The sequence below is a fragment of the Elaeis guineensis genome, chromosome 10 (assembly GCF_000442705.2).
Source record: "Elaeis guineensis isolate ETL-2024a chromosome 10, EG11, whole genome shotgun sequence".
Lineage (NCBI taxonomy): Eukaryota > Viridiplantae > Streptophyta > Magnoliopsida > Arecales > Arecaceae > Elaeis > Elaeis guineensis.
Window position 1 is genome coordinate 14,721,061 of NC_026002.2, and position 21,179 is coordinate 14,742,239.

The window sequence follows — 21,179 nt, forward strand, 5'->3', positions numbered from 1 at the left end:
AAATTTAGATAATCTACTATTAATTTTAAAATCATTATCTACTTTTATATAGAGTTAATATGAAGTATATTTTATTAAACTCTCTCTTATGCATGCAAGAGAAAGCTGAATTTTATGCGCCTTCCCACCCCTGCACAAAACAAAATATTTATTGCTTCCTCATCCCTTAATCTTTTTCCTACCATTTTTATTTTTGAATTGTGCGCATCACATATATAAGATTTTAACAAATAGAAAATTATCTCCATCTCCATTCTTACTTAATCCATTGGATAGACTCAACAACATTGTAGCTATCCTAGCTCTTAGTCACCTGTATTGCATGTAAGGGTATAGCTAGGCCTAGCTTGATCAATTTTGGTTTGAGATTAATTTCCAGCTTGATCTCAGAGATCATGTTTATTTATTTATTTATTTATCTTTTTTTTGTTACTCAATTCAAGTTTAATTTTAATTTAAGTTGATCACATATTAATTCATTAGTCTGATCATCCTAAATCAAATCAAAATCAAATCGAGTACAATGCAAGCTTGCATTGAATTGAGTCGAACATGAACTTAACTGATTAGTTTGATAATCTTAAATTAAATCAAAATAAATTTGAGGCCAACGTAGACTTAATTAAACCTTGAATTGAAGTTTTGATTCAAGCTTAGTTCAAACCTAAATTAACATGATTCAAATAATAACGATTAAATTCATTAAAGCCTCAATCTAATCGGTCTATAATTTATATAATGACCCGAGCCAATTTAGGCAGTCTATTACTTATATAACGGGTTTGAGAGAGAGACCAAGTTTGATCGATTTTTGATTGCATCAAATTAATTTTGAACTTTTTATCTCGCTGGTTCTGAGAATGATCCAACCTTTTCTTGACCTTCTCGGTTAGACGGCTCTGATCGCCAGTGCCGGTGCCAGCAACACGAAATTTTGGGTGGGGTAAGCTTACCGCGAGTGCGTCCATCATTTGGTTCAGGACTTAATCGCCATTTTTGATAGTTAAAAGGACATTTCCGTCACACGGCCTGGAAAAAAAAAATAAAGAGTTACCTTTGAGGCTACGAGGTCAACTCATCGCGAAAGAGAGAGAGAGGCGGAGAGGCAAATCTAATCGAGAGGTGGCGAGCGAGGCTGGGGTTTCTCCGGCGATTCTCTCCTTTTGTGTGGCGCAGGTCCTCTAGATCCGAGGCGGAGGGGAAAAAAACTAGGGTTTCGGAGCTCCCTTTAAAACCCTCGCAGAAATCGCTGCCCAAAGATTCTTTTGAGGAAAATCGCTGCCCAAAGATTCAAATCCGAAGATCTTCCAGTAGAAGAAGAGAAGCAGCACCGGCGGTGGCGGCGGCGGCCCTTCCCCCGTCCTCTCTCTCCCTCGCTTTCCTCTTTCGTCTTGCTCGTTTTACCTATGGGTCGATGTCCATCCGTCTACCTTCTTATCGATCTACGGAAAGGTACCAAGGAATTGCTTCCTCTCTCTCGCTTCAGATCGCGCTTCTTGTTTGCGTGCTGGGGTTCGTTTTCTTTTCGATTTTTGTGGGTTATAGTTCGTGCTTCTATAGCTGATGCTGTATTATTGGGCTTGTCCTCCCGTTGCTGTTCTTTTGGGTCGTGCCGTACTGGATTTTAAGTGTTCTGTTGTGTACTTGCGAGGGTTTCCAGGAGGTTATATTTGATGCTGGGTTGGGGTAAAGTCCCTGATTCTAGGGTTTTATGCTTTGTGACTCTAAAGATTCTGTAATTTTATGCCCTTTTTAAAAAAAAAAATTAATTATTGGGTGCCAGCTAGTGTAGTTGCTAAAAAGCCATCGGGCTGGGGTACTGAAGGACCTGGGTGGCTGGGTGGGGGAACTTCCTCCCTCTTCTTAGAAAGAAAAAAAATCTGCTTTTGAGTTGTTTCTTCTTTGTCTGGTTTATGACCATGTTGCTTTTCCTGATGTTTGCCTGAGAGTTCCTAAGAATGATGAGTTAAAGGGCACTGTGGGATCCAATTATAGGAGTTTATGAGATGTTCTTATCCTGAAGTTTGCCTGAGTTTTCTTGTTCTCCTCTTCCCTTTTAGTTTTTTTCTCCACTTTGGATGGTGAAATCTTGTGGCGGTGTTGACTTCGAACAACCAAACCTTGCTGTTGAAGCATCCTAAAGGTGGTTTTATTTTCGGTAATTCAGACAATGATAGGTTGCTGTCTGAAGGCATAACATTCCGGTCCATGTTCTTAGGGGTGGATGCTCGTGCTGTCTTTATCTTCTTCTCGAGATCAACTGGGATCGACCTCATCCTTTTCTGAGTTTGAACGGGACTCCATCTGATCACTCAGAGGCCTCTGCATAGCACACAGACCCCCTTTTCAGTGATCACCTATGAAATGACTTCCTTTCGAGACTCTTCCTTCGTTTGGACTGCATCCTTTTTGAAGATGCTCTCTGCTCGTCCCAGCTGTTTCAATTCCACTTTTCTAGGTTACTCTCTAAAGGTTTATTTTGAGGGTGGTGTTGCTGCGAAGTTGTCTAGCGCTGTGGTCCCCCTTGCTTTCAAGTTCACCAAAAATACCCGGCAAAAATCACTTTGGTTTCCCTAATTGGGTCCCTAATTGGGTTAGGGATTTCCATCGTAGCCTCTGTCGTCCCCATGCCCAACTGGTGGAGCAAGTTGGGCTATGTGTGAATCTAAGAAAGATGTTGGTTCAAGGTTCGTTGTTTTGAACTCTGGGCCCCATATCAGTGCTAACTTGTTACTATGTTGATACGGGGCTGTGTCAGCATACCGAGTGTCCGTATGCCTCCCATATTGCATACTGGTGCCGAACTACTACAGGACCGTATGCTCCATACTGCCCAGTTTGGTACGGTATGGCAATCCTTGTGCTGGTTTTGTTTATTAACTAAGTATTGTCAAAGGCACTTTGGCTGCTCACCTAGGTGCTCAGGCAAGGTGAGGAGACCCTTGAGTGCCTCAGTAGTCCTCAGGCAAGCTACTTTACTGAGACGACTTCTAGGTGAGCACCTGGGACAGAGCAAGAGGCATTCAAGTAAGTGCCTAGGTCAAAGGAAGGATTTTATGGTCTTAAACAATTGTAATGTCAAAAGAGAAAGTGTTGTCACCCAAATACATGAAGGGAAATGAGCTGCTACATGAGATGCTACATGTTGTAATGATCTATTTGTGCATCAAGGTGTCATCATTGGGGGTAGATGAGCCGCCACCACTTTCTAATGGTAAAAGTCTGATGTTCATGGGTTCATATCATTGTTATCTATCATTTGAACAACCAAAACAACGGAGAGAGATATGGGCGATAGAACCCTGCCATTTTTACTTTGGATGGCCAACTTTTGTCATTTAGATGCTCAAAGAAAAATGTAGAGAGAGATAGGAGCCATATCATCAAACTGATCATATTTTTTTTTCCAACAAAGTTATAAGCATTTGGTTAACAAAGCAACATTTGGATTGACAAAGTAACATTGAGCTAACTTTATTGAGAGGTAACCTGACCTAGGAATAATAAAAGGTTATGCAATGTCTTCTTCTTTTCTTCTGAGGATGCAAGAGAGAATATTTACCATATGATGACTCGGTTGGTGCCAAGTAGGATAATTCGACTAGCAAATCATCTAAGGGATAGTCTTTTCATCATATGCTTGGGCTATGACTTCATATAAGCCTCCTCTGCCTTGTGGTCACCACTCTCCAAATTGGAAAAGGCTAGCTAACTATGTGATGTTCCCGATGGCTTAATGCTTCTTGAAGGCATTGACAATCTTCACCAAGCCTTGGGAATTACAGAGCTCCACACAAGAAGTATAAGATGGATCCATAATCTTCCTATCAAAATCATTGATGCCCTGTAGCAACGATTTTGAGGTGTGTAAATGACAAACAAATTGACATCAATCTGAATGCACTCAAAATCAAGGGAAACCGGCAGTTCTTCATCACATGATCCAAGGTATCAATAACATCATCTTCAAACAATAGATTGAAGAAGTAATGCAGAACTCCTGATCACAAACCGTTTGATATGGTGCAAAAGGATCAAGGATGCCATGGAGAAGAAAAATGTTCTTCAAGCTAGGTCCCAACTATATGGGAGAACCTTACAAAGGATTGCCCATTGGAATAGAACTCAACCCTCGATAGAGAAGTGAGCAATAGAACTCAACCTCGATTGAGAAATGCCAAGATCAGTTGAATAAGTTGACACGTCCTGTGTCTTGAACGATAAAAGAACAGCTGCAAATTATTCTGAGAAAGGGTAAACCTGTCATTTGGGAAGAGGAAAAGTCTAATATGAAGGTAACAAGCTCGATTGCTTATGCGCATTGTTCTTGTTGGTTTCTCATCTTGCATGCTATGCTCCACAATCCGCCAAAACTGCTCCAAGTTTAGTTCTCCATCGGGGACCAGATCTTCAATGTCCGTACAACCAGGAAGGACGTCCGGCAAGGCTAGCCCATAATCAAAGGAACCTACCTGATAAGCCATCCTGAACTCTACTACCAATGCTTGGTCATTCTCTGGGTCAGCATGAACTCCCAGAATTTTAGCCATCGTCTTAAGGAGGAATATTTCACCCATGTTGAAAAAAGAATGTTCCTATTAGAGGCCAATTGATGGACGAAATTAGCATTTTTCTTGGATTGACTAGCAGCTTAGCCAGCTCCATCAATTGGATGTGGGAGGGTGGAGGCAACTATTGAAATCTCTAACTAGGGGTGAAGATTTGGAATTTGGAAAAAATATGGAGGACTTAACAAAAGTTTGGGAAGAATATTTGTTATGAAAGATCAAAAAGATGGATAATAATTGAAGGATATTAATATACGTATATGTTTAGTCATGTAAAAGCAAATGTTGGAAAGGAAAAAATAATTAAAAATAACAATAAACACCATTAGCTACAAGAGTAAGTAGGATTATCAATTTGTGATCCATGAATTTTTCTTGGATAGGTTATGATGTAAAATTTGTCAAAAGAACTGTTGTTAATTAATTTCTATGTGAAAAATAATTTGGAGAACTTTTGGCTGAGGAAAATAGAAAATAAGCAATAAATTTTTTCAATAATTTCAAGAATATATGCTGCATATGTTGATCTCCTTTTAATCAATTATTTGTAATTAATCTCTCTCACTCTCTATGTGTTTGTTTGTAGGAATTTTTTTTAACCTTCCTATGCCTCCTAAGAAAGTCTGTTGGTCAGTTTTTTTTTTTTTTCAGCTACTTGTTAGTGAATTTCACTTTTTTCCATGTCTTTTTCTTAATTCCTTGCATATTGGTGATAGTAAAGGATATCTGAAAGTCTACAAGAAAGCATGTAGAGGTTTTCTGTTAGTAATCCTAAATTAATGTGATGCTAAATTTTGTATATTTCTCTCAGTCATTTTGTTAGCCTGTAAGCAGCCAGACCATTTAAAAGAATTTTAATTTATTCCTGTAGGAAGAGAAAGACTTGCCATTTTGTTATCTTTCAGCTTTACAAATTTCTAAAGGATGATCCAGAAAAAAAAAAAAAGAAAAAGGAAGAAGATAAGTTGTTGAATCTGATACCAGATATTCTTCATGATAGTAACTGTTCTACAAGTATATATCTTTCAGTGGATTATGAGATATACTATGCTATTTCAATTTATATAGAAAAATAACTGTTTATGTTATATTTGTACATTTTCTTTTGTGCACAAGTTCTTATGAATTCCAATTTGATTATAAGTTTTCTTAAGAAACATGTTAAATAAAAGGTAAACGAAAATAGGGGCAAATTTGCTGACTGTAGGGTTTGTTTTGGCTGTCCTGTTGTATTATTAGCGTCTGGAAATGAGTTCACGTCTCATCTCTTAAGAGATCGGTTGCAGCTCTAACCATTCCTTGATAACTAGGCTCTGTTCGCTGAGGGTGGTGATGGTATTGCTAAATAAATACATTAGTGGTTGCTTTTGAGATGTCCAGTTTTGTTAGTTGATTGTTTAGCTGGATCTGCAGAGCTTTGTCACTTTGTTTTGGGCTAAGGAAGAAAGAGAACTTGCCCTGCATCACATTATTTCTTTTGCCTTTGTTTCCAGCATGAAATTATATGATGTAATTATCACGAGAAGTTATAACACATGCTAAGAACTTAGATTTTGCATTTTCTATCTGTGCCCATTTTTTGGACATCCTTTCCTTATTCTCTTCATTTTTTATTTACATGTTCTGGTCACTGGATCAATATGATATTTAATCTCACCATAGAAAAATGTTATATAAAAATATATGCATGTGTGTTGTACACATCAAGACTTAATGTATCAGTATAGTCAATCAAAAGATGCGGTAGTTTAGCTCCAAAAAAAGTTCTGGTACAACACTTAGGACTTCTTTTGAACTATTGTGTTTGCTAGGAATATAATATTGCGTAATAAATGATTAATTTACTCTTATGCTTGTTAGAATCATCCTGACAGCCAATTTTAATTTGCAGGTTTAGGATAAATCCTGAGTGGAAGTTTTCTTTTTTTAGAAGGGTTTGCATGTAAAATCATACATTTATATTTCAAATAAGGATGAGTTTGCCTGTCAAAGGTTTTTCAAATAATTGGGATGAGGGATTGAATATATCGAACAAAGTCACGGCATTAAATCCCAATGCAGCAGAATTTGTTCCTTCAGCACTTAGATCTACATTTGGGAACAGCAAAAGTGCAGATGCAACTAAGATTGATGTACCTGGGCCTTCTGGAAAAGCAGTCCTAAATCATTGTGAGTCCAGTATTTCTAATAATTCAGATGATGAGGCACATCAGTTTTGGTGTCACCAGCTTCCTGATGATATTACTCCTGACTTTAAGGTCATGGGAGAAGATGAGTTGCAGATCCCTGGACAACTGTCACTTGCTGGTTTGTCCATACACGATGGTATTGAAACTTCACAATTCTCTGCATCAGCATCAAGCCAGTTACTGGGTATACAACAGGATATATTGGCCTGTGGTATTGATAATCTCAACTTGAGTGAAAAGACAGGATATTCTGGGTCTGCCTATGCTGAAGCTCAGCCATCAGCTTCTTTCATGGCATTGGCTAGCGAGAACTGGAACCAACCATATATAAATGGTAACCAGCATTTTATGAATGGAAGGGAGGGGCATGACTACAATGGGGATTACAGTAATGGCTATCTGAATAACTCATCAGAAGATGCTGTTTTAGAGGATGGTGCTATCGACCCTGTGGATTTTTTGGTTTCACAGTTTCCAGGTTTTGCTGCTGCGAGCCTTGCAGATGTGTACTATGCAAATGGCTGTGACTTGAACTTGACCATTGAGATACTCACTCAACTTGAGGTATGTTTTATATATTTATACTGGTATATTGGTCAGCTGAAGTCTCCTAGTGATTAATGTACAAGACATGAGTATTGTAATATTGGGAAAAGCCCATTTATAAGTCTATTACATGTTAAGTTTTGAATTCCTGAAGTTTGCCATTGCTAAAAACCTTGGGCACAGAAGTAAGAGATTTTTCTCTCTAGCTTGCTAAATTACATATTCTGAAAAGCTGGTTGACAATTTTTGGTAGGGCAGTTATATCAAATTCAACTAATCAGGCTATTCACAAGCAGCTTGTGTTCATCTCAGAATTGGCTTGATAAGGTCTTGCTCGGTTAATGAATGAACTATGCTTGAGCCCAAGATCTGAACTTGAAACATAAACTAGTTGAGCTTGAGATTGGCCTAGCTCACTTGAATCTGGCTCAATTAAGTTTGAAATACAGGTCTATCTAAATATAATGGAAGAGGCTTTTGAAGCTGGACTCTTGTCTTTGTAATTGGACTTTTTTTATGTATAGCTGGACTTTTTTATTGGAAGAGTATGTCTTAGAGTCCCAATGCATTTGAGAGAGAGAGAGCCTCCGCTACTGATGAAGCATCCCAAGTACCCAACTTTTTTTTTTTTGTTGTTGTGGGGGGGGGGGGGGGGGGGGGGCGCAGACTCAGCATGGGATTCTCTCTCACTCTCTCTCTCTTCTCATTTCCTTTCTTATCCAAGCCATCTATCCAATGTTCTCTTGCCATCTACTTGATGTTCTCTTATCTGAAGTAAATCACAAGCAGAAATAGTCACTCATAAAGAAATCAGTTCAGATGGATATCACAACTGTCCATGCGTCATTTCATGTGCATCTCATGTGCCCATTGCCTGTAAATATTAATGAAATTCACATATAATATAAATACTGCATGAATTCAATCATTATCCATTTACTATATTTTATATTTCTTTTCAGATATTAATGTACTCTTTATTTGCTGGAAATCTAGTAATGTGATGTTAGTTATTAATGAGCATGTTAGTCATTGGATATCAAGCTAATAGCTGGAATGTTTATTTATGTTTCAACTATTAGATGCAGATTTGACATTTAAAACTAATGCAATAGAAATTTTAGTTTTAGGGGAAAAATTAGGGAGAGGAGACCGGTTTGAAGGGTTTGCAGAAGAGGGTTGGTGATTGTGATTTGGGAAAGAATAGGAGAGAGATACAGGATTATCGTGCTTGGTTGGGAGACTGATTGGAAAAGATCATCAGGGGATAAGATTATACTTCCATATCTGCTAGATATTGTCTTTCATTAGTTTTTAAGGGCCAGAAGATGGATGACCTTCATGGAATGGAGAGAAAGTCCAGGGAAACCTAATGGGCATTTTGCGAATAAAAACTGGTATAAGGAATTTTTCTAGAATATTTTCAAAATTCAATGCTCATACACAGATAAGCATACATATATTTACATACATGCATGCATGCCTGCATGCATACACACAAACATACGTTTATATGTATCTGTGCATATATATGTGATCTCCTGTTATGGAGTTTGCTGAAAATATATTAGAAAACTTTATGGTGCTCTTTCTCAATTATTTTGACTAAAGAAGTAGAGTGAGATAATTAATGTGATTATCCCCCCCTCCCCCCCCTTTTTTTTGAGAAGAAGGATAATTAATGTGATTATCATTTTTGCGAATCGCATTGTAAGTGTAATAAAAAAAGGAGAATATTATTTCTGTGCAAACTTAAACTTTTGTCAACGCAAGCTTTGCAGATAGGTGTAAATTCACAATTTCTGAATCATAGTTGCATCAGGATTCAGATCTCACCATACACAAGGCTATCTTGTAACATATTCTACTTTCACTTGCAGATGGAAGTTGATTGTGATTTTGGTCAGAACCTGAACTCAAAGGCTTCATCTGCTCCAAGCCTTAGCATGCTGGACTTTCCAGCACTTCCTCTGGCAGAGTCAAAGTATAGTGAAGAAGGGCTTCAACAATCTCAAAACTCATATAGATCTCCCAGTATATCTAGTGGAAATATTGATTTTGCTTCAGCCGTCCGAAAACTTGCCTCCCAGGATTCTGGTCATTGGAAGTATGATAGAAGTGGTTCTGCAGATGGCAATGTTGGCTCAAGTAGAGATTCACAACGTTTAACCAGCCAAAACAGTGGTAACAGAAAATTGGCTTTTGGAGATAAATTGCGTAATTCTGGTGCAGCTCAGGCAACTCCAGTTTGGCTTGAGACTGGGGAAGCAGTAGGTAATACTCTTGGGGTTTTATCTTTGATTCATGAAGACTTGTTTCCTCTCTTCTTGAACTGGGATATCTATTTCTTATTATATATTATGTATTTTTTGTCTCTGGTAGCAAATATGTATTCAGAATTAAGGGAAGAAGCTCGTGATTTTGCACGCCTTCGAAATGCATGCTTTGAACAGGTAACTTCTCATGGGTGTCATTTGAATGCATGATCGTCCAAGTTCATCTTATACATGTATATCAGTTGCCATATTCCGGTTGATACCTTCAGCAATAAATTGAGTGTATTGGTCTGTTACATGGATATTGATGTACTGCATTGCTATAATATCCCCTTCTTTTTGTCTAAATTTGTTCTCTGTGGCTTCCTTTTCACTTCTTCTAGTAGATATGTTGGGAGAATTACAAATTTAATGATTATGCTCCTTTGAAATGGTTCGGCTGTATTGTTAGAATATGATGTTCATTTCATTTTGATCTCCAACCAAATACACTGAAGTTTTAATTAAATTAAATCAGAACGTGGATATCAGTAGCATTTTCTGTGGTCATTGGCAATACTCGTTGATACATGACAGCATTTTTTCATTCTTGTTATGTTCGGTCAAAAGGAGGAGGATTCAGCAGATGCCATCATCCATTCTTGTTACTAAACTAGGGGAATAGTAAAGGTTTTGGACTTAGGCTAAGGGTTAAAAGGGCTTCAGAGCTCTTGAAAGACCTGGATGGGTGTGGCAGAAATAACTAAAAGATGCTTCTATGACCGAGGAAATCACATTATTTATGAATAAGAGTGGCCAAGAAGGATCCTTGGTGACCGGTAACAAATACTCATGGATCAAAATGTAGATATTTGCTTGTGCATGGATTTTCTTCCATTTATGATAGTTTATGGGTGTTGATAGAGATGTTTCATTTATTACAAAACAAACTGTCGAATCACCTTTTATTTTATTTAAAAGATGAAAAGTATATTTCTGTGGAACCTAATTTATTTAATTGTGGCTTTGATGGTCTTGTACACACTTCTAAAATAACGATGATCATTAAGTGCATCAGAAATGTTATAATGAATGGTGTTGGTAACTCAGTCTGAAGATGGAGGGAACGCACTGTTTTGACAACTTGCCCTTCATGATATCTTTGGTGATTGGTTATCATTATTGTGTCAGAAACAATGTGCTTTATGTTCTGTAATTTTAATCTATGATCATGTTCACATCAATTGAACTCTAGTGGATTTTGATTTACTGAAGCATATGAGTCTATGTGAATCATTGTCATCAGATTTTTGGGGTCACAGCTTCATATGAGTGTTTTGAGATATTGACACTGGTTACAATGTGCAGATAATAGTGATTTTTTGTATTGTCTCCTTTGTCATTAATTATGATGGAATTGCATTTCTTATCCACATGGCAGCTGAATTTTGTTTTATATTTGTTGATTATTCATTAGGCCTGTTGTATTTTTGCTGGGCTGGCTCTTTTTTTAAAAAAATATTTTTGAAGTTTTTAAATCCTAATTTCTTTGATTACACACGTCTATGCTCTTCTGTTTCCAAAGTGTTACCTATCGCATTTGATTCCTAACAGGCAAGACAGGCTTATTTGATTGGCAACAAGGCTCTGGCAAAGGAACTGGGTGTAAAGGGGCAGCTGTACAACATGCAGATGAAAGCGGCTCATGGCAAAGCTAGGGAAGCCATCTTCCAACAGAGGTTGGTCATTTTTTGGCTCCTAATTTGTCTTGTATGCCAGCAAGGTCTCGTGGATTCTTATTCTTTCAAATTACATGAACAATTGAATCTAGGTATGTCTTTTCATTTAAAAGTGATAATAAGAGAAGCTTGCAATAAGAAATGTAACATATTAGGCTTTCTAATCTCATAGTACATGACTTCTTTTCTTCATGTTGTTTGGCTTGTAATAGTGGGAAGCATTGGTTTATAGAGCTGAGAGAATTTTTTGAACTAGTCATCTATGGCTAATTTACACATGCATTCTAATTTTCATGAAATTTATATTATTGGTTAATGAAATTTTGGATAAGACCTTTCATAGCTTATGGTTAATTGTCATAACTGATTTCTAAGCAGATAAGGACTTATTAAGTGAACTAGTTGGAGCTCACGTTTCTCTGAATGAGATTAATGTGACAAATATCATTGGCCCTGGTGTTGGGTGGCATCCCACTGTTTTTTTGCGGGTGGGGGTCATTGTGGGAAATATCAAAGGCCTTGGTCTAGGGTGGCCTCCCCCCGTTTTTTGTGGGCAGGGGTCTTTGTGGGAAAAATATTAAAGGCCCTGGTTGGGGGGTGGCTTGGTTAGTGGGCTCCTGGCCTGGTTCATTTGGGGTGGGGGAAAAAAAATGGCATCAACCTATCCTGTTTATATGCTCACACACACACACACACACACACACACGGATGATCCTTTATAGTGTCATAGACCCATAAACTGAAAATTGAGGCATAGTGGAGGAAGAAATATTGGCTAACATTTAAGCTATTATCCTTCTTGAAAGGCAGTGATCTCTATGTTTCTCAAGCAAGCTTTGAAATACTGGTACAGATCCTTGTACTTTTTTTCATCCCGGAATGATAGGGATGAGGATGCGCATACCAACTACTGGATGATGTGGCTTCTCAATATGGTACTCGGATGATTTTTTTTTTTTTAAATTCAATTAGTTTTAACTTTTTTGGTCTTAAATGAAGCTTTAATAAATATTGATATGTTTAATGTCCTTAAAGTTTTTGGGTCAATTATGGTGTGTATGGTGCGGATATTAGTATGACACCTGTGATTTGAATAAAATTTAAAAATATCAATAAACATATGTAGAAAAAAAAGTATGTTGTAGGCTGATGCCCATGCTAAAATATAGTTGAATTTCATGTGAAACAGAGAATTTTTGGCATGACTATATATATTTTTTAATTTTTTTGGCCAAATTAGTGGCAAAAAAGGGGAGCGGTGATGCAGTAGATGCGCAATGTTTGCAATATCGAGGAAGCTGGATCTACCCTCATTTCTCCTCTCTCTCTCTCTCTCTCTCTCTCTCTCTCTCTCTCTTTGTTACTACCTGCACACCCCAACACCATGACTAAAGGCACGCGAAAAGAGAGCGTGGCCCCCACCCTCACTTTTCTTTTCCCCTCCCACCCCCCCCCCTCTCTCTCTCTCTCTCTCTCTCACTCACTCTCTCTCAAACCAGGCAATCTGGTCAGGTTGCACCATGGGACTGGCCAATCCCTACAGGTTTTGACTAGGACAAGTGAGATGTCTTGGCCTATGTAGGGATTAACTGGTTCTTGGTTGGAGTGGTATGGTACTGGCAGTACCAACCTGATATGTCGATACCTAAATTCTTGTTTTCAGTCAAAATGATGACATTACCGAGATAAGGATTGTCAAAATTCTAATATTAGTCCTATGTTCGGAGTAATGTTTGACATACCGTTTGCAAGCGAATTGTTCTGGGTTCATGTATTTGTGTAAAGTCTATATATCTAGCTTCCGCTAATGTTTCGCTGTAGTTGTAACTCACATGGGATATTTCTGCTGAATATGGTTAACTTATAATTGCTGAGCATGTCATATTCAACTGCATCAAAAGAGAATTACATTAATAGGGTCGGCTGGACTGCTGAATTAGTTGGCAGATGAGGTGCTTGGTTTAGGCATTACTTTTTCTCAAGGTAGAACATGCTCTGATGACTCCTGTTCCTTGTCTCATTGTCTCACTTTGTTATTGCAGAAATCCAGTTTCTCCTGCGCTCCAGGGCCGAGCTCAAGATTGTCTGATTGACTTGCATGGTCTTCATGTGAGTGAAGCCATTCATATTTTAAAGCAAGAACTGAGGATCCTGAGGAACACTGCACGATCTGCTGGGCAACAGCTTCAGGTCATGATATGTGTTGGGACGGGCCACCATACCAAGGGCTCGCGAACTCCTGCCAGGTTGCCAGTCGCCATTGAGCAGTACCTTGTAGAGGAAGGCCTTCGCTACACCCAGCCTCAACCAGGATTACTCCGGGTTGTGATATATTGACACCTGTAATGTATACAAAAGGGGCACCCTCAGAAAAAAAAAAAAGAAGAAAACACAAGAAAAGAAAACAGACACCATTCTTGTATCTGTGTATGTAGAATGAAGAGAGAGAGAGATCGAGTCTCTGGCAACAAAAAGAGCAGTGTAATATTATCAGGAGGTGCATTCAATTTACATTTTGTAAATATCTCGGCTAGTTTCAGTGAAATTCTCTTTCCCAACAATCGCTTTAAGTGTCATTCTTGTTGCCTCAATGTTCTCTTGATAGAGAATATTTTGCTTAACCCAGATGTTACTCCTGATCGGAAGCATGTACAACCTGATTTTTGTGAAATCCAACTGTGAAGTTAGAAAACCCTGGAATCAGCGTCTTTGTGTTTCTTGTCATCCACTTTTATAGGTGTGCGTGAGTTACTGCTTTCCTTTTCAATTGATTCAGAATCCAGCATATTGTTGGGAGGAGGCTGGGTCATGCTTTCTATCGGTTTTCGGTTGCAGCGTTCTAAAATTGGAATGGAACAATTGACAGCTGCCACGTATAGGAATTCACTGCTTTAGCAGGTGGGATCCGTTTGATTATGATTGGAAGAATGTCAATGAGGCATTGAATTTTGGTTATGGGTTTGGATTATTTGATGCAATGGCTATGGATCTCAAATGGTTGATACTGACTCGCTTCCCGTGGTTTCTGACTATGATGTTGATGGCTATTGATCTCAAATCGATGATACTGACTAGCTTCTTTGGAGCATCTTCTCAGGATGGACTAATGGAGGGTGTTGATCGGTGGTGAATTTGTGCCAAAGTTGTGTGCACTCACTCCATTGTGAGTGAGCAGTGGGCTATAGAATTGTATATGGCTTTAGTTAAGAGCCCAGCACTGTTGACGTCAAGCTGACTTCCAATGGCTGTGAAGAGTTATATGCATCTTTACCCAATGAGCATATTAGTATTAAATTATATGTTGCAAACCATAAACCACAAGAGTTTGTTCATTGCACATGAAAAGCTAGGGAGGGATTATAATTTGTACTTGGTTTTCTTTTTCCACTAAACTAGCGGTTGGGACATGAAAATTTTCCTTTGTTAGATTCGTGAAACATAGGTTTATTGGACCACAACAAAATTAAGAATGCCAAACCGTGGTAGTTTGTTTAGATTATAAATGTCATCAATAATATTCTCACCGATCTCATATAGGAGAAAAGAATTTATATATTCTATAGATTTTTTTTTCCTCCCTTTTGCGATGAGTTTAGATTTAGACGGATCCTTAGAAGGCGCGAGTTAAATTCACCAACAACTCAATTTTTGCAAGATTTTCGATCCAACCTCGTAGACATACCTAAATAAACTTTATGCGGATGTCCAAATATTGGAATGAAAAATTTTTAATTACAACAATAAAATTATTCATTTATGATGATGATGATAATAATAATATAATTTTATTAATAATAAAATTAATAAGATCAAGATAATAATAATAATATAATAATTATTTTGATCTTATTAATTTTATTATTAATAAAATAATAATAATAATAATATTATTATTATTATTCTGTACCAGTAGTAGTGGATGTAACGGAAAATCTGATACTATTGCGACGGCCGTTATTTTAAAAAATGGGCACGACCTTCTCGTTTGTTTAACTCCCTGACCCCTATCACCCACTAGAAGCCGTGAAAAATAGTAGACAAACGCCTCCGGCCCTACTCCTAGCATCCTTATGAAGACTTCCGCTCTCTCTCTGTGCTACTAGTACTAGTCATAACTCTAGTCCAGATCCAGCTCTCGCTCCCTTTTTTTCTTCCTCCCTTGGATCGAGAAAAGTTTCTCTTACGTGCGGCTCTCGCTCTCTTCTACGATCCGATGGCGCGCTTCGATCCTCCCGCCTCCCCTCCTTCTCCTTTCCCTCTCGTGATCTTTGGCCTCCTACTTGCTCTCTTCTTTTACTTCGGCGATGCCTCGGTTCACGACTACACGGGGGAGAAGTTCGCTGCCAAAGGCAACGCCTTTGTCCTCCACGGCGGCAGTGAGGGCCTCTACGCCTCCCTCTCCAGCCCCAATTCCACGGCTGCCGGAAATGGCGACTCCTTCATCCGGTAATCCCTCGTGCTGCTACCCATCCGTCTTGCATTGCGATCTCTTTACCAGATCTGGGGATTTATTGAGGCTTGGTCCTTGGAAATCTAGGGTTTTGTGGAGGGTTAGGTTTTTTCTGTTGTGGAATTGGGGAGGGAATTGGAGCTGTCGGCGTTGAGATCTAGTGCGAGTTGGTGTGATTGGATCTGACAGCTGGGTCGTAGATTTAGATGCAGGTGGCTGGCTCGTTTCTATGTGAAAGATTGCGACTTTTTTCTGATATGGACTGGGTGAATCCAGCGCTTAAAATACCATTTTCCTGCTTCTGATTCTGACTGATTAATATCCATGTGAATTTAATGGTCTTGTTGTTGGTGAAGTGACCAAATCTGCCATGCCACTGGGTTTTCTGGGCCCAGGTTAGGTGAAAGGTGATTTTTTTTCTGAGGGCTTGAGGTCCTGATAAAAAAATTTCAAGCTTAACATCAAATCAAGGAAAGCATAGGGGATCTAGTTAATGTTTATAGAACCTTCTGATGTTGTAGGGCATCCTGAAGATGTCACATGGAAATATGTTCTGCCTTATTAAGCGGTACTTATTGACTAAAACCTTTCAGCTGAAACTGACCAAAATCCCATATGATTCCTGGACCAGTTTGGTTGAAACGTTTTCAACCTAAAACTAAATGACAAGAACATTTGAAGCTTGTATTTATGAACTCAAATGGAGAAAATAATGACGGTAGTATCTGCAAGTGCTGATTATCTAAAAACTGAAAGCTTAAGAATAGAAGCTAAGAGTTTATAGATATAGTGTTTTTAGCTTGTGCAGCATCTAATTTTCTCCCTAACACCTTTATTCCTTCGAAGAACTTAGACATAGTGCTTTCTACTTGTCTTGGCCACTTTACACGCTAACACATACATCGTGTTTTAATAGTAAGGACTGCAGTTTGATTAGGTCCCTCTTAATCATAACCTGTTTTTATACTTTTACCCCTCGTGATGTCAGGTTTGAAAAGATCACTTTCAGAAGGACGGAGAAAGCTGTTGCAGCCAGTAAAGACACTGATTCGGGGAAGGTGCAAGCCATAATTTTTGAGATAGATGATCGAGAGTCAATTGGTGGGTCAGCCTATGGTGGTCAGAGAGCTATCTGCTGCACCCATGATCTGGCAAAATTAGGCGTGTGCACTCAAGGTGCAATCATTTACCGCCCCTCCACCCAGAACCCTGAGTGGCCGCAAGTGTTTGTTGCTTCTTTCAATGGAAAGGATCCTGTTGCGACATTACAATCCCAAACTATAACTATCCCCAGAACTGGGATGTATAACCTGTATTTCATGTATTGTGATCCTGCTCTTGATGGACTGGTCATTGAAGGAAAGACCGTGTGGAAAAATCCAACCGGCTACCTACCTGGAAGAATGGCCCCTCTCATGAATTTCTATGGATTCATGTCACTTGCTTTTGTCATTCTTGGAATCTTTTGGTTCTCTCAGTACGCAAGATTTTGGAGAGAGATCCTTCCACTTCAGAACTGCATAACACTTGTTATTGCATTGGGCATGTTTGAAATGGCATTATGGTATTTTGAGTATGCAGAGTTCAATGAAACTGGAGTCCGACCAAAGGGGATCACATTTTGGGCTGTAACATTTGGTGCGGTTAAAAGAACAGTCTCACGTATCATCATCCTTGTTGTTTCCATGGGGTTTGGTGTTGTCAGGCCTACTCTGGGTGGTCTCACTTCCAAAGTGGTTATGCTTGGAGCCACATTTCTTCTAGCTTCTGAAGTTCTTGAATTGGTAGAGAATGTTGGGGCTGTAAGTGATCTTTCTGGAAAAGCAAGATTGTTCCTGGTTCTTCCAGTGGCAGTTTTGGATGCTTTCTTCATTCTTTGGATATTCACTTCTCTCTCCAAAACACTGGACAAACTCCAGGTGTATACCCACTTGATATTGCCTTAATGGTTGTTTATTCTTGGAAACAAACCTTTATTGCTTATTTTGTTTCACTCCTGTTAAGATACCTGCCTTTGCTCTGCACCAAATTTCTTCAAACTAATTTACATTTTTCTGACATAAAAATTAACTCTCAAAATCATGGAGTGTAATTTCTTGACCACGATTGGTATGTCTTTGATGGATGAACAGGCAAGACGGTTGATGGCTAAGCTAGACATCTATAGAAAATTCACAAATGCATTGGCTGTTGCTGTTATTTTATCTGTAGGTTGGATTGGCTATGAGGTAATACTCATCTATCATTTGTCATAATAGTATCAGGGCAGAATACTATAGAAATTGATGCACTATCTCATATTCAATACCAAGCGGCAATATTTTATAAACTTATACATCTGACTCCAACTGCAAGCTAAGGTGGTGCTAAATCACTTATTCTTTGAAATTAGAAGCTTCCTATGTACTATTTTTTGGGGTTACGTTCAAAACACTGTTTGTTGATATCTTTTACGTCTTGTGGTTGGGTATCTGGAGCCACTCCTTATTTTTTCACACGTTTGGAAGCCTCCTATAGTATTTTCCTGTTACTTTGTAGATGGTCATCCTTCCTCTTGAGTTTAAGTCCTGTGTTGCATTTTCAGCCATGATGAGGTTGTTATCTTCCTGCAGCTTTATTTCAAGTCTACTGATGTGTACAACGAGCGTTGGCAAAGTGCTTGGATCATTCCTGCCTTTTGGCAGGTTCTCTCCTTCTCTCTTCTCTGTGTGATCTGTTCTCTCTGGGCACCCTCTCAGAACTCCATGAGGTAAAGTCCTGGTATCCAGTGTTCCTATAATTTGGTTTTCCTCCAAAATAATTTTTTTCGTTTTAGTCCTTGTTTTTGATGCATTCTACCAAATTAGCGTAGCATCTTCTTGAAGATTATATGACACCAGCCTTCGTTTATTTCTGAATGGTTATTGTTATTGGTTTTCAGGCATGTAATCAAGAACCTTGTGTTGTATGTATATTTTCTGATGGTGCTTGATAATTGGATTTGATGATCTGCTCTCCTAGAATTCTGTTTCATTAAAATATTATCTTTAATGGAGAAAACCTTTCACGTGCATGCTTCTTTGCATATGGTCTGGAAATATTCTGAAGTGTTTCAAATACTCTTCTGTAATTTGCTACTATATATTGCCATGGATATAAAAGATAGTTAGAATTGCATTGCTACTATCTGTTGTGATCATGTAATAGATGATCAGTAATGCAGCAATCTGCGGTTTCTATTCAACTGGTTAAATCTTTCTCTGAACAGCGTCTTACAAGTAGGATAGACCTTCTTATGCATCAAATCTTAAATAAGTTTGTTGGGTGGTTTAGCTAAGCTGAATGTTTTCATATTTCTTATTTATATAACTGATAGGAATATACTTTATTTTTTATTTAAAAATAGACAAACAAATAATCATACTCATTTTGATTCTTTTTCTGCATACATTGAATCTGTGAAACTGCTTTAAACCTCTGTGTACAAACGACTTCTTCCTGCTTTATTATTTATCCCCCCTAAATTTAGTGAGCATCCACAAAATCCATATCCGAAGTATGCATTTCAGATGTTGCTTGCACTTATATAAGCAAGTCAAATACTGAAAGTAATGGTTGAGAATCTCACAACAGGTTTATTTTTATGTAATTGCTGTGCTAATTTATCACTCTGCACTCATGCACTCAGGTATGCGTACTCAGATGATAGCGAAGACTTTGAACGGGAGGATACCCTTTCACTAATAAAGCCAGGGCCTATTCTTTCTAAGGATGGCTGGGGTTCTTCAGCTTCACCAGATGCCAAAGCTGGACTGAGCATCAACACTACCACCTCACACAATGGGGACATTGAAGAAGACAAACGAGAGTAAAACATCTACTAGATTGTTCTGGCCAGTGCGTACTGTTATAGAAAATTGGATCAGCCTGTGTACTAATCCCTCAACTCCCCTGGAACGGATGATACGAGACTTTTATCTTTCACAGGGATAATACGTGTACTATTATCTGCTGTTGATGAGGAACTAGCGTCTGGTGGTGTCTTTGTTACTTTCTTTATTTTTTATTCTTATTTTCTTGTGGTCCCAGTTCATTGTATTTCACTCCCATGCCATAAGACTCTCAAATTCAGGAATTAGTTAATACCAGATTTTATGAAATGTGTCACAGTTTTTGTGTTTGCAGTCTCAGTTGTGCAGTAAATTGTGGTGGGATTCTTGTAGATGTTGAGATAGAATAAAAGATAATGCAACAGTTCAGGCACCGGTTAGTGCAGTTCTTGTTTGCTTGCTTTTAGATCTTGATCCACACTTTCTTGATGTATTATCTCGCCTTTTAGAATCTTGATGGAATTAAATGTCGATAAATACTTATTATATAAACCTAAGTACCTGGTAGTTATATAAATTGCTTTCATCATTTCTATCTATTTAGCATGATCAGGCTACATTTAATCAACTTACATGGACATAAAATTTTAATATTGGTAAATATATTTAAAAAAGTATGATTATCAGTTTTTCTAAGAAAAGGTATGATGTCGAGGTCCTTTGATTTTCCTTTTTCCTGTTAGCATTTTTTTTTTTTTTTTGGGTTTCATGTACACCATTTGTAGATCGTGAGTTAGTTGTAGAGTGTCAAGGTGCGGCGGTTGACAAAGGTGACATTTATGACTCGATTGGTTGACATGAGATATGAATTTTTGGTTTGTTCATTAAAAAAAAAGTCTGGATTGTTTTCAAAAATATCTTTAAAATTATGAATAAAATAGAATAATTTTTTTGTTAAAAATATAATACATATTTTATATAATTTTTTTTAAAAAATAAATATATGATTAAATATAAAATATTTTAGAATGTGTTACGTTTTGATGATCAATTAAATATATAAAAATTATTTTTTTGAACATTATATTTTTAAAAATTATTTTTTTAAAAAAAATATTTTAATAAAAAAATTATTTTCTTGCGAACCAAGCAGGCCCTTAGGAACTACTTAAAGGAGAATGCTATAAAAAGTTAAGAATTTTCTTTGTCCTTTATATATGCATATATATATTTGAGAAAATTCACCTTGTAAATTGACTTGTACGGATTCTAGGTTAACCTGCTAATGTCTTCCAACCATAGATCAATAAGAGCTGATAGAGATTGCTGCATGGTTCTAAAAGACATAAGGTTAACTTTGCATTCATGATTATTACATTGGAAATAAACAACAGGAAACTACTTTAAACCAGTTAAATCCAGTGTGTGTTTTCTGAAAATTCTCAATCAGAACTCCTCATTTTGCAAAGGAATATAGTTTATAAAGAAAGTGCTCAAGCCACTGTGGCCACTTGATACACAGTCCGTCTATTGTACTGGAAAAAATCATTTCATCTCGAAACAATTTTTTGCCACAGCTTATAGCTGATACAGATTATTGTATCTGAATGACAAAAACAAACT

At 37.8% G+C, this 21,179-nt stretch overlaps 2 protein-coding genes across 3 annotated transcripts; both read left to right on the forward strand.

The window, feature by feature from the left end:
- Positions 1-1,077: 1,077 nt before the first annotated feature.
- Positions 1,078-13,858, forward strand: LOC105053072 (polyadenylate-binding protein-interacting protein 7; the record flags this gene model as incomplete). The annotated part of the gene is given in 6 exon segments (XM_029266998.2): positions 1,078-1,452; positions 6,460-7,321; positions 9,184-9,577; positions 9,686-9,756; positions 11,173-11,297; positions 13,340-13,858. Coding segments are annotated over 5 exon segments (1,665 nt in total). The 3' UTR covers positions 13,635-13,858.
- A 1,485-nt stretch (positions 13,859-15,343) lies between these two features.
- On the forward strand, positions 15,344-19,886 carry LOC105053070 (uncharacterized). 2 transcript variants are annotated; one of them, XM_010934090.3, is made up of 5 exons: positions 15,347-15,743; positions 16,736-17,666; positions 17,880-17,975; positions 18,360-18,496; positions 19,415-19,886. In XM_010934090.3, exons 1-5 carry the CDS (start codon positions 15,511-15,513, stop codon positions 19,596-19,598), a joined length of 1,581 nt encoding a protein of 526 aa, XP_010932392.1. In that variant the 5' UTR covers positions 15,347-15,510; the 3' UTR covers positions 19,599-19,886. The 2 variants fall into 2 exon arrangements, with proteins under 2 accessions (XP_073100475.1, XP_010932392.1); XM_073244374.1 differs by lacking the exon at positions 17,880-17,975 and having other exon boundaries at positions 15,344-15,743.
- Positions 19,887-21,179: the final 1,293 nt, after the last annotated feature.